The 14,293-nt window shown below is 38.6% G+C and overlaps 3 protein-coding genes across 18 annotated transcripts in view; 2 read left to right on the top strand and 1 right to left on the bottom strand.

The window, feature by feature from the left end:
* Positions 1-390: 390 nt before the first annotated feature.
* LOC118738704 (general negative regulator of transcription subunit 4) overlaps positions 391-14,293 on the bottom strand; it is a 79,496-nt gene continuing 65,593 nt past the window's right edge. For 3 of the 12 annotated variants that reach the window (XM_036469622.1, XM_036469626.1, XM_036469620.1), the window contains one exon: positions 391-3,592. In XM_036469622.1, coding sequence (XP_036325515.1) covers positions 475-3,471 — 2,997 coding nt within the window. In that variant the 5' untranslated portion in view covers positions 3,472-3,592 and the 3' untranslated portion in view covers positions 391-474. The other 9 variants (XM_036469617.1, XM_036469627.1, XM_036469625.1 and 6 more) reach the window with 9 other exon arrangements.
* LOC118738706 overlaps positions 7,785-14,293 on the top strand; it is a 263,750-nt gene continuing 257,241 nt past the window's right edge. For all 5 annotated transcript variants that reach the window (XR_004992930.1, XR_004992933.1, XR_004992932.1 and 2 more), the window contains exon 1: positions 7,785-8,164. The gene's annotated coding sequence lies outside the window, so the exon portion shown is untranslated. The remainder of the gene's footprint in view (positions 8,165-14,293) is intronic.
* LOC118738703 (dynactin subunit 1-like) lies at positions 8,224-12,592 on the top strand. The gene has a single exon (XM_036469615.1). It carries the CDS (start codon positions 8,524-8,526, stop codon positions 12,331-12,333), a length of 3,810 nt encoding a protein of 1,269 aa, XP_036325508.1. The 5' UTR covers positions 8,224-8,523; the 3' UTR covers positions 12,334-12,592.

Below are 14,293 nucleotides of genomic sequence, written 5' to 3'. Positions count from 1 at the left end.
GGCACCATTCGGGAGCATTTCACAACTTCTTCGTGATCCTTTCGAGAAAAGTTCAAGACCTTTCCAAATCCACTTTAAAACAATTATACTGAACAACATATGCCCCAAGTGGTTATGAAAAATTAATGTACTGGTCGCGACGAATTGAAGGAAATGAAATTAAGTTTTAATTTCTGACTTCACTTATTTATGTACATACATACATATGTAACTGATTTACACATTAAATTTCATGAGTACCTGGTACGCACGTTTTTTTTTATGCGAACTTGTTCGCCACCAAAACAATTGCGCGATTTAGGGTATTGGATATTTAAAATTTTGGCCATTTAATATTTTTGCACTTTCATCCTTCACAGCCAATATTGCGAAAAGTGTAAAGTCTAAGTATTAAACCAACAAAAAGATAAGCAAGCGATAGATTTATTATTATTTAAAAGCAATAATTTTATAATTTCATTGTTTTCACGTCGCTTAAAAGAATTGACGATTTTTAAGGTACTCCAACATTCCTTGGACATTAGCGTTCACCTGTGCTTGGGCAGCGGATTGTGAGCTCATCTGATTATTGGACAAGTGCATGTTCGCACCGCCATGGGATTGATTTGAGAAACTGTTTTGTTGTTGCGTTAAATGTGGAGGAAACAAATCCTTCGGTTGATGGTGATGTAGCATCTGAGACGGTTGAGGACATGAAGGGAACTGACGGAAGGACAGTATTGCCGGATCCATGGCAGTCCAGTCATTGGCCAAATTACCTACATTTCTATTATTTTGGTTCATTTGATGTGGTTGCATGTCATTGAAGTTAGGTATTTGATTCCGGGGCGATTGTAAGTGTGCATCCCAAGAGTTAAGAGCTGACAAATATTGAATATCATTTGAATGTGCTCTATTACCAGTCATATTCGAAAATGGCATCATTTTGCTAGCACTGTGTTCCCGCGGTGCGTTCAATCCAAACGTATTCATGTGATTAAAGCCCGGTGGTGGCATGCGAGCTCTTTGCATGTTATCCATACTGAGCTGATGCTGATGCATCATATTGGATTCAGCCGCTGCTCGCAAATTAGACTTAGAATGATGCGGTGGCTTAACCACTTCGTTTTCCATTAGCTCAGCCAAACCCTTCTGAGTTTCAGTAAATGGATCGAATCCCAAATCATCATCAACGAAAGTGTTTGCCGAAAACTCGTTTTGTATGCGGCTGTGCTGGTTCTGAAGTAAGGGATGTTGTTGGGTCTGAATGGTGGAGTGGTGCTGCTGCAGAGCTAACATTGAATCAAGCTGGACAAGATTTCTTTGTTTTTGTTGTTGCTGCTGTTGGTGTTGCTGCTGTTGCTGCAGAGAAGAAAGACCTGAGTGCTGCATAAACTGATAGGGGTTCGAGTTGTTTTCTAAAATTGCATTACTTCCATTCCCGATCGGCTGCTCATTTGTGGCACAATGCTGCTGCAACTGTAGTTGCTGGTTCTTATGAAAATCAAAGAACTTCGACATGTTTATGCCATAGAGATTTTGACTCAATAGAAGTTCAGAAGCATGCTCCAAAGTTGTCAGTGGTGATTGCCCCATATCGGTGAGACTACCAAATTGAGTTTGCAACCCACTTGGTGGCACATTGGGCTGCGATAGATTCATATTTCCAAATAGACTATTTTGTTTGTGTAGTTCAAGTAATCGTGCCAGTTCTTTTTGTTGATGGGGATGTACTTGTTGAAATTGCTGCTCTTCGATACCTTTTAGTAAGTCGGGCAATGGTGATATTTTAACATTATTCAATTGACTTGACAAATCATCCACTTTATTTTCTGGTCGCATTGGATTATGAACTGATGTTGCTGGAGAGAACATTGGAGTTACTTTGTTATCGAATAAGTTGAGTTGTGCAAGGCATGAATTTGTATCAGGAACGTCGATTTCGTCATTTTTCAATTTTGATTCTTCATACAGTCTATCCATCGCCAATTCTTCCACCTTACTGTTTTCGCTTTCCTTACAATCAGTTAGTTCCTTTAAAGACACTTCAGCACTTTCAAATAGTTCCGCTGAAGCATTTGCGTTGTTCATACTAATAATGGACTTTTCGATTTCGGTTTCGCCAATATTCTTTTCATCGGCATCGAATTTTTTATTGTCACTTTCGTCGACACACTTTTTCGAAGCCTTTGGCTTATTTATTTTACCCTTCGCTATACTGGTGCCGCTACTGTTCGAAGTAATGTCCCGATCTTGGACAGGGCTGGCAAATTCAGATGCCATTCCATTAGCAGGCGTTTCTGCTCCATCTTTGATGTCCCCGAGATTGCTGCTACACTCCATCTGTGTATTGCCGACATAACTTTTACATACATCATTAACACTATTTTTATTTTTTGATTTTGTATTTTTGTCATTTTTGACCTTTTCGTGCCGACCCCGTTCCTTTTTATGTTTGGCTTCACTTGAACTTGTGCCTACCATGTCTTTGTTTACTGGTGAAACCGATAATATAAGACCGGGGTCAGCCGCTGTTTCAACAGAAGAACCACTAGATCCACATGCTAATGAAGGTGAAGCTCCCGCTGACGAGGTCGTGGCCTGAGACTGCGAACTGGAATTTGATTTATTGCTTTTATTATTAGCCGTACCGTGATTATTTTCTCCGCCGTTACTTCCCCATACCGGAACACCGGAGCTCCCATTGGCTTGATTTGCATCACTCGAGCCGCTCGCACCAGAGCTATTGGAGCTCACTGCTAATGCGTCATGTAGACGTTTCTCATACTCCTGGTGTTTCCCTTGATGCATTTCTTCTTTAGTAAAGCTAGCCTCTGGATCACCCAACTCATGAAGATACATACAATCGCCTTTGGGGCACACTTGATTTTTCATAAAATGGCTGCAATACTTCGTAGTTCCCAAACTGGTTTTTATAAGTCTACCATCTATTATAATATTACGAGTATTGACACTTTGTATGGCCCTCAGAGCGTCATGATTATTCACATAGGTGACGTAGGCCGATGCGGATGGCCCCTGCACTCCGGCATAGGCAGTGCTGGGATTTATCACAACTTTATGTATCTTGCCGTATTTACCGAAGTACTCATGTTTCTTGAGCACCTCGGCATCTGCCAGTCGTGGCGGTAGGCCGACCACAAATACTAAATTCCTTTGAACCACTCTCACATTCGATAAATGTTTGCGATTCTCTGTTACGCGAACCTTCTGCTTACGCTTTTGGTCGCGTTGCTTTTTCTGTGACTTGAAGGCCAGAATCTGCTCCTGAGTCAGGGGCGTGAAATCCGCAGGATTTTCAGTATACTCCTTACGGCATGCTGGACACAGTTTATTCTCGTCGGTGCGTATCCTGTGCCAACAGAATCGGCAAATTTGGTAGCCACAGGTGCATGGAAAGAAGTTCAGATCATCGACCTCCAAGGGCTCCATACAAAGCGGGCATTCAACTACGTCTTCGTTGTTATCCATATCGTTTTTACAACAAACCTTTAACTGTCTAAAATCAGGCAAAGCAGACACGGATGCTCCAGTTACGTAGGTGAATTATTGGTTTTGAGTTCAAGCCTTTCTTCTGTCACAGGGTCAGGAGCTGTGTAAATAGAAAAATAAGATTTTATGAATTTGGGTAATATATATATAATATATGTTTACATAATTCTAAATATACAGATGTATAGTATATGCACACACAAATGCAGACATCTTTCAACAGATGTACTTTGCTTGAGAAACGAAATCGTCTACATGATTAAGTGCGTATCTCCCACGAATAGTGTTTTTTAAAGACTTTTGTACTAAGCTTATAGCTCAGTTATGCATACTTAGCGTTGCATGCGAGTTGTCACATAAGGAATCTGTTAAATGGGCTTTGCGTGTAAGCGGTTACCCAACGCATAGCACTTCATACATAGAATTCTGTTGGGTTTTGATTTTTACGTAAAAATGTTATAGCAGTGCAAAGTATGCATAACTGGGCTATTACACAAGTACATATGAGTATATATGTATGTACATCCATAGTTGAATATAGCATACATGCATACATACATACAGATGTATCTATGTACATAGACACATGGCAATATAAAAAACAAATGCTTAGAGATGTTTACTAAGCATAGATATTTACACAGCAGAGAAAGTAATAGGTACAACTATAGTAGAATAATAGCCGTCATCGATTCGCCACTTCTCGCTCGCTATGTTTGAGTTCCGGTCACTTAAAGAAGTTAGCTAGCACGGATAGACGATTTTGCGAATTTGGTTGTACCTCATTGAGTTCGTTCGTTTCGCCACTCGCTAACTGTTGGCGAATCGATGACGGCTAATGGTATTTTTTCGCGATTCTTCCCACCCTCCCCCCGATGTGCAAGTACGCACATACATACTGAGCACTCACTTATTCTCAAAACTTCCTCTGAAATAATTTTAATAATTGTATCTAATATACGCTTTTAACACATAAACTGCGGGCCCTAAATGTGCACACATGCACACATTGGTTACAACTGCACTTCGATACGAGCAACGCGACCTCCAGAGAGAATTACCACCGAGTTTCACAATAACTTTAAAAATCAAAACAGGAATCCATACTGCTGCCTGCGAACCGTCCAGTCTGTCATTTAAACATGACATACGCGAAGAGGAACACAAAATAGCCGAAATGGAAAAGGATTTCGCTTTGTGTCATCGCGCCAGTTGAGAGTTGGTATTCCGGTAAAAACAGTCGTATGAAGATTTGGAATAGTACTCATTTGAGTGTGTACCGCCGTGAATGAAACGCCTTTATTTATATTTCAGTGTGATTGTGTCTAATTTGAACGGAAAAAAGTAAAGAAATATACGTTCAGGCGCAACCAAACTTTATATACCCAACGCAGGTATCAAATATCGCGTTTTCCCTTTCGGTTAACTGCATGATAATCCAGGGCGTTTTTCCCCGCTTTCAGACATTTTCGATAATATGCTAAATTAGACTTCATGAAATAATTGAACCGCGTTTGGTAGAAATCGATAACTCGCTTTCCGATATACACTTATGTGTGATAATCCCACGATGCAGAAAATGAAGGTGGCGCCATTCGCGGACCGCTAACCCTCTTCGTCGAGTTGACAGCATCCACTCATTCGCTGACGTCACACAATACTTTTGTTTACATTCGCTGTTGCCACCTTGTGATTTTCGCACCAAATTTAGTGGGTATTCAAAACGCGAAAATTTTTGAGTTTAGTGCTTGGTGCGTTTTTGGTGCTTTTGTTCTTAGTTTGAACACACAAAATCTTAAAAAATGGAAGCAAAATTTATATCAATCGTAAGTGTGATAAGCAACTTTACAAAAATTTAAAGAAAATCATGGCACAGTGACAATCATAACCGACAACAAAATATGTGGCAGCACCGTCAATCATGCCAGAAGAAATCGACCGTCGTGCAAGAAACATTGATTTTTGTTAATTTGAATCGGCATCGTTACAATAAAGTTATGTAAATATGTATATAAAGTCCATAAAATACACCAATAAAAATTTGGTGCTTTTTCAAATTCAAAGCTTGGCAATACTGCCTTTTGTTTGATGCTTCCTCTTTTTCTTGTCGAGTTGTCGAGTCTTGCTCTCTCATTCTGGTATTTGTTGACGTCACGCCTGGTTGCTCTCAGCTCGATTGGCGCAATCTTGTATTCTATCATTCTTGTGGTAATCCCATTTATAGCTTAGGGAATATTGCAAACATCGATTTTGAGTGAAGCAGCATTGGTGGTTACTGTCTTATCGCAGTTTTCATATCTCTGTAAATTTTCGTTATATGGGAGGTGGGTGGGATATTGTCCGATTTCCAAAATTTTCAAGAGGTATTTTCATCTTAGTGAGACTCTAAGCAATGTTCGTACCGAGTTTGGTGGTTAGTAAAGCTGCTACTTAGATACAGCACTCCAACACAAGTGGGCGATGCCACGCCCATTTTCCATAACTGGTATCATTGTCTCATTTTATACCAAATCTTACTTCACAATCCAACTTTCAGCAATTTGGAACCAGTATATGCGGATATACCGCTTTTATAATTTTTCGAAAATTCCGTTATATGGGAGGGGGAGTGGTTATTGTCCGATTTCGCCCATTTTCAATACCAACCTAGCTGGGATAAAGCGAAGTCTATGTACCAAATTTCTTGAGATATCGAGTTATCGTGATCACGGACGGATGGACAGACAGACTGGCTTAATCGATTTCCGTTTTCATATATACATATGTGCATACATACATTACATACATACATAGGTACATTAAACTGCATCACCAAAAAAAAGTTGCTGTCTTTCCGCCGGAATGACAAAGTGTATTATTTTTGAAGATGTCCACCAAAATATTTCAGAAAAATATTAAGATTTACGTGAGCTGGACCGATTTGAAAATACCTCCAAAAATCGAGTTTTTTTTTATGAATAAAATAGGTTCTTAAAGAACTTTTTGAAAAAAATCCCCTCCGATGACAGAACAGATTAAGTTCAAAAAACCTGCATAAAAATATTTAAAACTCTTTTCAACGGAATCGTAATAATGAGATTTTTGATGCAGTTTTTTTAACTTTTTTCAAAGATTGATTTACGAAAAAATTTAATAACTGGGCCAAAACTATTCTGATTTAGACTTATGGGGCCTCAGTAGAAAGGTATTTTCGCACTCGTTTTCTTTCGTTTCTGTGCAAATGATTCACTTCCAAATTTTTTTTTTCAAATACCAACACATCTTGATTCAACTTGGAATGACGCTCGTTCATCCTACCTTTCTCTTTCATCCTTTGAATGAGTTTATTAGCAAAGAAATAAAATGATATCTCATAAGTCTAAATCGGAATAGTTTAGGTCCAGTTATTCAAGTTTTTCTTATACCAATCATTGAAAGAAGTTAAAAAAACACCATCAAAAATCTCATTATTAGGATTCCGTTGAACATTTTACATTTTTTTTATATCTTTATGCAAATTTTTTAAACTTAAACCGTTTTGTCATTTGAAGGTATTTTTTTCAAAAAAAAATCTTTAAGAAACTATTTTTATTAATAAAAAACTTCATTTTTGGAGATATTTTCAAGTCGGTCCAGCTCACGTAAATCTTAATACTTTTCCGTAATATTTTGGTGGAAGTCTTAAAATATAATAGATTTTATAATTCCAATGGAAAAAGTACCGATTTTTTTTTGTATGGGGAGTGATGTAGTCTAATGTACATATGTATGCCTATATCTAAATTTTCTCCTTTAGACTTTCACATACAACCGTTATCCGAACTATGTTATAATACCCATGTGCACAAGTGCGCTCAGGTATAAAAAATTAAACGCAACTAGCACAATATTGCACAAGAGCAGCAGCAACCCGTTTCACCACTTCACTGCCCTGTAGATTCATTTTTTTCTGGTTGTTCGCTTTTTTGTTTAAACTGCGAAAGGGATGATGTGAAGGTTCACCCCTTCGCGTACCTTTAAAGTGAAAAAAACAATGCAATCTCTCAAACGAACGAAACTGATTGTGAAGTTGGGTGTTTTACTAATCGAGTTGTTTTTTACAGTTTTGTTGCACGCTTGAATTTTTTAAAGTATGCACTCTGCTGGTGCAATAGTCGCAAAAGTTAACTCACACGTCGCAGATGGGAAGAGTAACGCGAAAGGACGTTTAAAAATTTCCAAAGTAACCCAAACATACACACACGCGCGCGCGCATCGAAAGTCAACGACGTAGTGAGGAACAGATAAATCCTTGGGATGACGTTTGAAACGTCAGACGCGCTCGTTCACTCGAGAACTAAAACGGTTGTCGATGCTTTTCATGTGAAACACCACCAACTGAACGACCGTTTTACGAAAGCAAGACGAATATGAATTTTCCGCGTGTGCGCAAATTGTATTTTAAAATGTAAAAAGAAAGCTGCAAACATGGTTTTAACCTTAAAATAATCAAATAGCCACCTAAAAACGCAGCATTGGAACCGCCAAAATATTGAAAAGGTTTACAATTACTTAACAAATAAAGTGACTTTTGTGTTATAATCAGTGTAAGGAAAAAAGTAAAAAAAAATTAAACCATTTCACGCGCCGGTATTTCAACTAATTATGCATTTTAAAATTTAGTTTAAACCTTCATCGACTTATTGGCCATTTGGTAAGTTACGGTAGGACGTACACGCTCGTACCTAGCATTACTTCTTGTAATTATTATAATAAAATAATTTTTTTAAAATTGCTAATACAATCGTTGCCAGCGCTCATAAGGGTTACGCTATGTGAAATTTAAAGTTTTGCCTTGTCAACCAGCTTTCCTTGTGTTAGAGGGGGTAGAAATACATGTATTTGTGGGTGTAAGCGTTTGAATGTAGTGGGAAGGCAGCAATAATGATGGTGGCAGATGTCCGCCATATTGGCGAGCATCTTACTTTTGGTTCGATGTGTACGTTATTGCCATTCGTGAACGAGGCTTTCTGCACAAATATAAAGTAGCAAAAATGTTAAAATAGTGAAAAAATGGCCGAGCGCAACTTTAAAGTTGGTCAAAAAGTTCAAATTGTGGGTAAAAATCTATGTGGGCAAGTGGCGTACGTGGGCTCGACTAGCTTCTCACCTGGAAAGTGGATAGGCGTGGTGCTGGACGAAAAGGACAAAGGAAAAAATAATGGCAGTGTCAGGGGCATCACCTACTTCAAATGTGCACCGAATTGTGGACTCTTTGTGCGGCCAGCACAAGTAAATTTAGTGTTAGCTAAGGAAACCGAAGAAATGGCAGAGTCATCAGTACCACAAGAGGCTAGGCAAGGCAGCGGTATGAAATCGCACAACAGTGAGAAAATTTCCACAGCAGCACCAGTGGCAAATACTGCAGCGCTTAATCAAAAACCACCAAACGGTGGCACTTCTATCGTTAAGGCACCCTCAGACCAGCCTTTATTGCAAAGCTCAGCTAACGGCAGCACAGCAGGAACTTCAAATGGCAGTATGCTGAAAGCAACCAAAATCAATAAGCCTTTGCAGGCAAATCGGCGTATTGTCTCTTCCAACACCCAGCTGGAGTTGTCGTTTTCAAGCACAACAGTGTCTGTAGCTGCACCTAAACGCAGTAAAACTACAGTCAGCCCTTCGGAATCCTTTTCTTGTGCTCGTCAGCGTTCTGCGTTTGTGGAAACGGGTTTCCTGGAGATACTTCATACGCAATTCACTCCAGGCCACCCACTACGTTCCCCGACTGTGTTCAGCATCCACAGTGGTCTGGCCAGTGGTGTCGCAATCAGTCCAACAGAGCAACTGCTTCAACAGAAACAATTACAACAAAGATGCAAGGACTTAGAGACGCGTAATGGGGAGTTAAGTGCAGAGCTGGAAGATTTAAAAAGTCAGCGCGCGGAGGACAAAAGGCGTTTGCATGAGTTGGAAAGAGTCCGCTTGCAAAAGGACCAGTTGAGTGAGTTCAAAACACAGATTATGGAGCAGCATAGCTTGGTGCAACGAGAATTACAACGCTGTCGGCAAGAGCTGAGGGAAGCCAATGACTGCAAAACTAAATATAAGCGTGAACTAGACGAGGTAGCCGAAAGTATTGAACTACTAACACTGGACAAAGAAATGGCGGAAGAACGTGCAGAAACATTGCAAATAGAGTTGGAAACGGCAAATGAGCGCAATGAAGAGCTCAGTCTCGACGTCGAAATTTTGAGAGCTGAAATTGAAAATTCTACATCAACCCTGCTTGGCGACCGCCCAGATAATGAGTTGAAAGACGAACTTATACAACCAACAGCTGCGGAAATTAGGCGGCTTGAGCAGTATAACCAACGACTGCGAGAAACCGTTGTTCGGCTGCGCGATGTGTTGACAAACGAAAAGCAAGATCTACAAAAGACCCACAAGGAACTAGAAACAAAATCTTCTGAAATTTCCGAACTAAAAAAAACAAAGGAAATACTTTCAAGGCGCATTGATGTCATGGAAATGCATATTATAGAACTAAAAGAACAAGTCGACGCAGCACTGGGCGCAGAATCAATGGTTTCATCCCTGGTAGAGGCCAAGATCGATTTGGAGGAACGTGTGAAGTTATTGGAAGAAGAAGTTATGGAGCTAGAAGCGCTGGAGGAGATCCATGAACAAATAATCGAAGGCAATCAGGAATTGGAAATGGATTTGAGGGAAGAAATCGATGCCCTCAATTCAACTATAAAAATGTTACAGCAGGAGAAGAACAATACACTGGAAGAGATATACGACCGCGAAGTGACTATTACGAAATTCCGAGATCTCGTCAAAACATTGAATAATAACGTGCTGCTAAAAGATCAGCCCACAAATGCTTTGGGCGCAGGTACGGGCACATCCACTTCAGATGATCTCAGTACTCTCTCAAATCAGGACGAAACACAGAGTATCGACTTTAATCAAATGTTTTATTTAACAAAGGCTTTCAAACGAGCTATCGATTTGCAGTTGAATGAAATTGAATTAAAACTATGCAAGGCTCACGTTGACCACCTTTTGGCGTTCGTGCCTGAGGATATCCTACTTCGGGGCAGCGAGCATGACATCATATTAGTGCTACTACTGCTGCAGCGTATGTACGAAAAGTTGGAAATAATTTGCCACACGATCGATGAAAAGTTTCCAACCTCGTGTGAATTCGCTAAAAACGCAATATTTGAGGGATTTTCCGTGCACCGGTTCGCCTTTCGTTGCAAATGTCTTTTTGTGTTGCGAAGTCTTAAATTGGTGATAAAACAGCTAATATTTGGGTTAAATCATTGCGATTACGAGGTATGCACGCATGCAGCTATTTATCGAGGAGAAATGGAGTCGCAAGAGAAGTCTATCGACGAGTTGATTAATCGCTTGAAAGGCGATATGCTTGACGAAAACACACCAATGGAAACAGTTGAGCGCACTCTATCGTTTTTCAGTGCACTGTACACGAATCTTATTTGCTCGCATAACATCGCTGAATTGGCTGATGAGCATCAGCTTTACGTGATGTTGGTGGAAGTACTCGAAGTATGCTTGGACTGCATCAATACGAATGCTGGAATACTGCACACTTTAATACAGTTGGGCGATGAAAACACGGAGTCCTTCTGGGCCATGCAGTTTCTGATGGAAAACGTGACCCAATTCAAGCTTAAGCTGAGGAAGCTACAGCGCAAGCTTCCTTCTACTCCGGTTGACATTTCTGGCATGCAAAAGCCGCAGACTGAGCGTATACAACGCATTCTGTGCACCAACGATCAGTTCGGGCGTTTTATTAATATTTTAACAGCAACGACAAAGGATGCAACCAAGGACATAGCTGCATCCTCTTTCGCCAACAAAGAAGACTTTCCGTGCGATGGAGCAATCGAGCATAAAAAGCTTTGGAAAATCATTACAGCGAACTGTTCGAAATCCGCCGCCGAAGAAAAGGGGACGACTCCAGTCGCTCTATTCCATCAGTGCATCCAGGTATTGGACGAACAAATAAATGATCTCTCCAACTTCATCTCGGAAAACGAATCTGTGCGCAGTGCAAATAAAAACACAATGTTTGTACGCTCCTCGGCCACCACTCTGTTACTGCGATCAATGCAATTTAAACAACATTCTGATGACATAAAAACGTTGAAGCACATATTAGTTGAACGTGATAAAGAAATCAAAACGCAGAAGTACTTGGCGAAGATAAAGCAGAATGAATTCTCTGAAATGCAAGTACGCAAGGAGATTGCAGAGCATAACTTGTCAAAGGCTCAACGCAATCAGGAGGAGACTCTGACCAAAATCATCGAGCAAATTGAAAATTTAGATAAAAGTATGTGCCATCGTGAAAATGTTGTCGGACAGTCATTAAATAATTTGCAGGAGAAAATTTCAACAATGGAACTGAACTATGCGCGTCTTGAACAAAATCTTGTCTCCCGCAAGCAGGTAATCAATCTGACTGCAGATGAAAGCTATCGCGAAATTGATACCCTCAACAAATGCTTACGTTACGAAAGAGCAGAACGAATCAAACTTCACATCAATGCAATGAAGATGCGCATGCGCAGTTTTGATCCTCTACACGTGCCACAAAATAAACAGGTTCCAAGTGTAGCAGAACTAAGACTCACCAACGAGTTGCGAATGCTGAAAAATCAATGGATACTTTCACATATCAAATTAAAACCAAATGTTGAAACCGAGCGATGCGCCCTCAAACGTAAATCAAATGAACTACTCCAACGAGCCTTGAGCACATACTTCCTGACCCATCCGCACCGCAGCACACCCAGCCATTTTGGCTCTTTCGGCTCGAAGGACTTAAATCAAATATTCAATTGAAAGCTTTAATAATAGAAACAGTCGATTTGTTTTTATTTGCTTTAACAAAAGAAAAAAAACATACATAAATATAGTTATGCAGTTTAGATACAAATACGCATTCACTGGTGGCAGAAATAATAGAAAGACCTTAAGTATTTTGACCAGTTTTGGTGATAAACATTTCCTTTGTCGATTAAATGTTTAATATATAAAAAAGATTTAGCTCATTATATAATTAACTGCATATAAATACAAAAATTATAAAAATTCAACGATCTTTTACCAAAATTTCAAACCTTTTATTTTTTTAGAAATTCTAGGTATGCAGTTTTGTAGACCAATAAATTCTGGTATGATAAAATGCAAGTTGCAAGTGCCTAGAAAATGCCGTTCATTTTTGGGAGAAAAAATTATGAGTTTTATCAAAAAAATTTACTTTTAACCATTATTTTGAGATTTTAATACTTGCGATCAATCATAGTAATCACATTTTGAGTTTTATGGTATTGCTCAGAAAACGCAATCTTTTATTGGGATAAATTTTTTTGATCAAAAATAAAACCCATTTTTTCGTGATACTTTTTTGCTCTGAAGTAATAATTATTTTGTGAGTTGTTTTCTTTTTGATCAAAAATAATCATTATATTACGAGTTTTATATTTTTGATCAGAAATAATCATTATTTTTTGAGTTTTCTTTTGTTTTATCAAAAATAATGATTATTCTTTGAGTTTTATTATTTTGATCGAAAATAAAACTCATTTCTTGAGCGTTATTTTTTCTCTCAGAAATAAAAATTAACTTTTGAGTTTTATTTTTTTTTGGCAGATGGAAAAACTCAAAACGCGTAATTTCACCTAAACTCAACTCACCACACCTCAACTCACTCACCTCAACTTATCCTTACTCACCTCACCTCAACTCACCACACCTCAATTCACCCCAACTCAACTCATCTACCTTACCTCAAGTCACCTCAACTCACGTCATTTCAGTTCAGTGAAGCAAATCACAAATACATTTTATTTCTGAACTGATCAGCGCGTATTTGCAAGCAGAGCACAGAAGAAACTATACATAAATAGTGTTGCCGCGAATTCTTTTTAGTGGTAGCCAAATTCCTTTAAAAAAAGGGCTAAAAAAGTCGTTGAGGCTAAAAATGGTAGCTAATTTGTTTTACTTGCATATACATATATAAGTATACACGCAAACATTTTCAATAAGTAAAGGTATAGAAAAACAATGAACTCTGGAAAAAAAAACTAATATTTTATTCAACCAAAAACCTTTTTGAATAAAAGGGGAAATATACGACACCAGCTTGCTGGCTCCATCAAGTGATTGTACCATCAAGCTCGAAGCACATAACTTACCAGCATTCTGGTACAATATTTATTTCTTTACAAATGAGGTCGAGGAAAGATCGAAATGATTAGAGCCGAAATTTCATAATTTTTCTACCATTTTGTTAAACATTGTTTTTTTTTTTTTAATTCACAACTGCAATATCGTGAACTTAATCTTCCACAAACACGCCTTTGACTCATATAGTGCAAGAAATTTCCGCCAAAATACTTTTTACTTTCACCACTCACGACACCAGGTAGAATCATAAAATTTTCAAATAGTTTTTAAAGTCGCACCAGCAGCTGGTACAATCACACCACAAGAACACACACGGGCAATCAACTTGATAGGCCATTTAACAACTTAAAAATATTAAGGGCCGGAAACTTATCTATTTTAAACTATAGTTAAATCGTTAATAGATAAGTTAACAGCCCTAACACTTTTACAGTATGTATATATAAAAATGTAAGGAACATACAATCCATATATGTATATATATCAGTCTTTCTAAGTTTAAAAATTCATTTCTTACATATATGAAAAAAAATTATGGTTTATAAAACTAAAACCTCCCTATTATAATTGCTATTCGTACTGTCATCAGGTACTTGAGAATAGAAATCGCTGC

This window comes from Rhagoletis pomonella, unplaced genomic scaffold (assembly GCF_013731165.1).
Source record: "Rhagoletis pomonella isolate Grant_MI unplaced genomic scaffold, Rhpom_1.0 Rhpom_scaffold_00005, whole genome shotgun sequence".
Lineage (NCBI taxonomy): Eukaryota > Metazoa > Arthropoda > Insecta > Diptera > Tephritidae > Rhagoletis > Rhagoletis pomonella.
The sequence above is the reverse complement of the archived record's forward strand: the minus strand, read 5'-3'. Positions and strand labels throughout refer to the sequence as shown.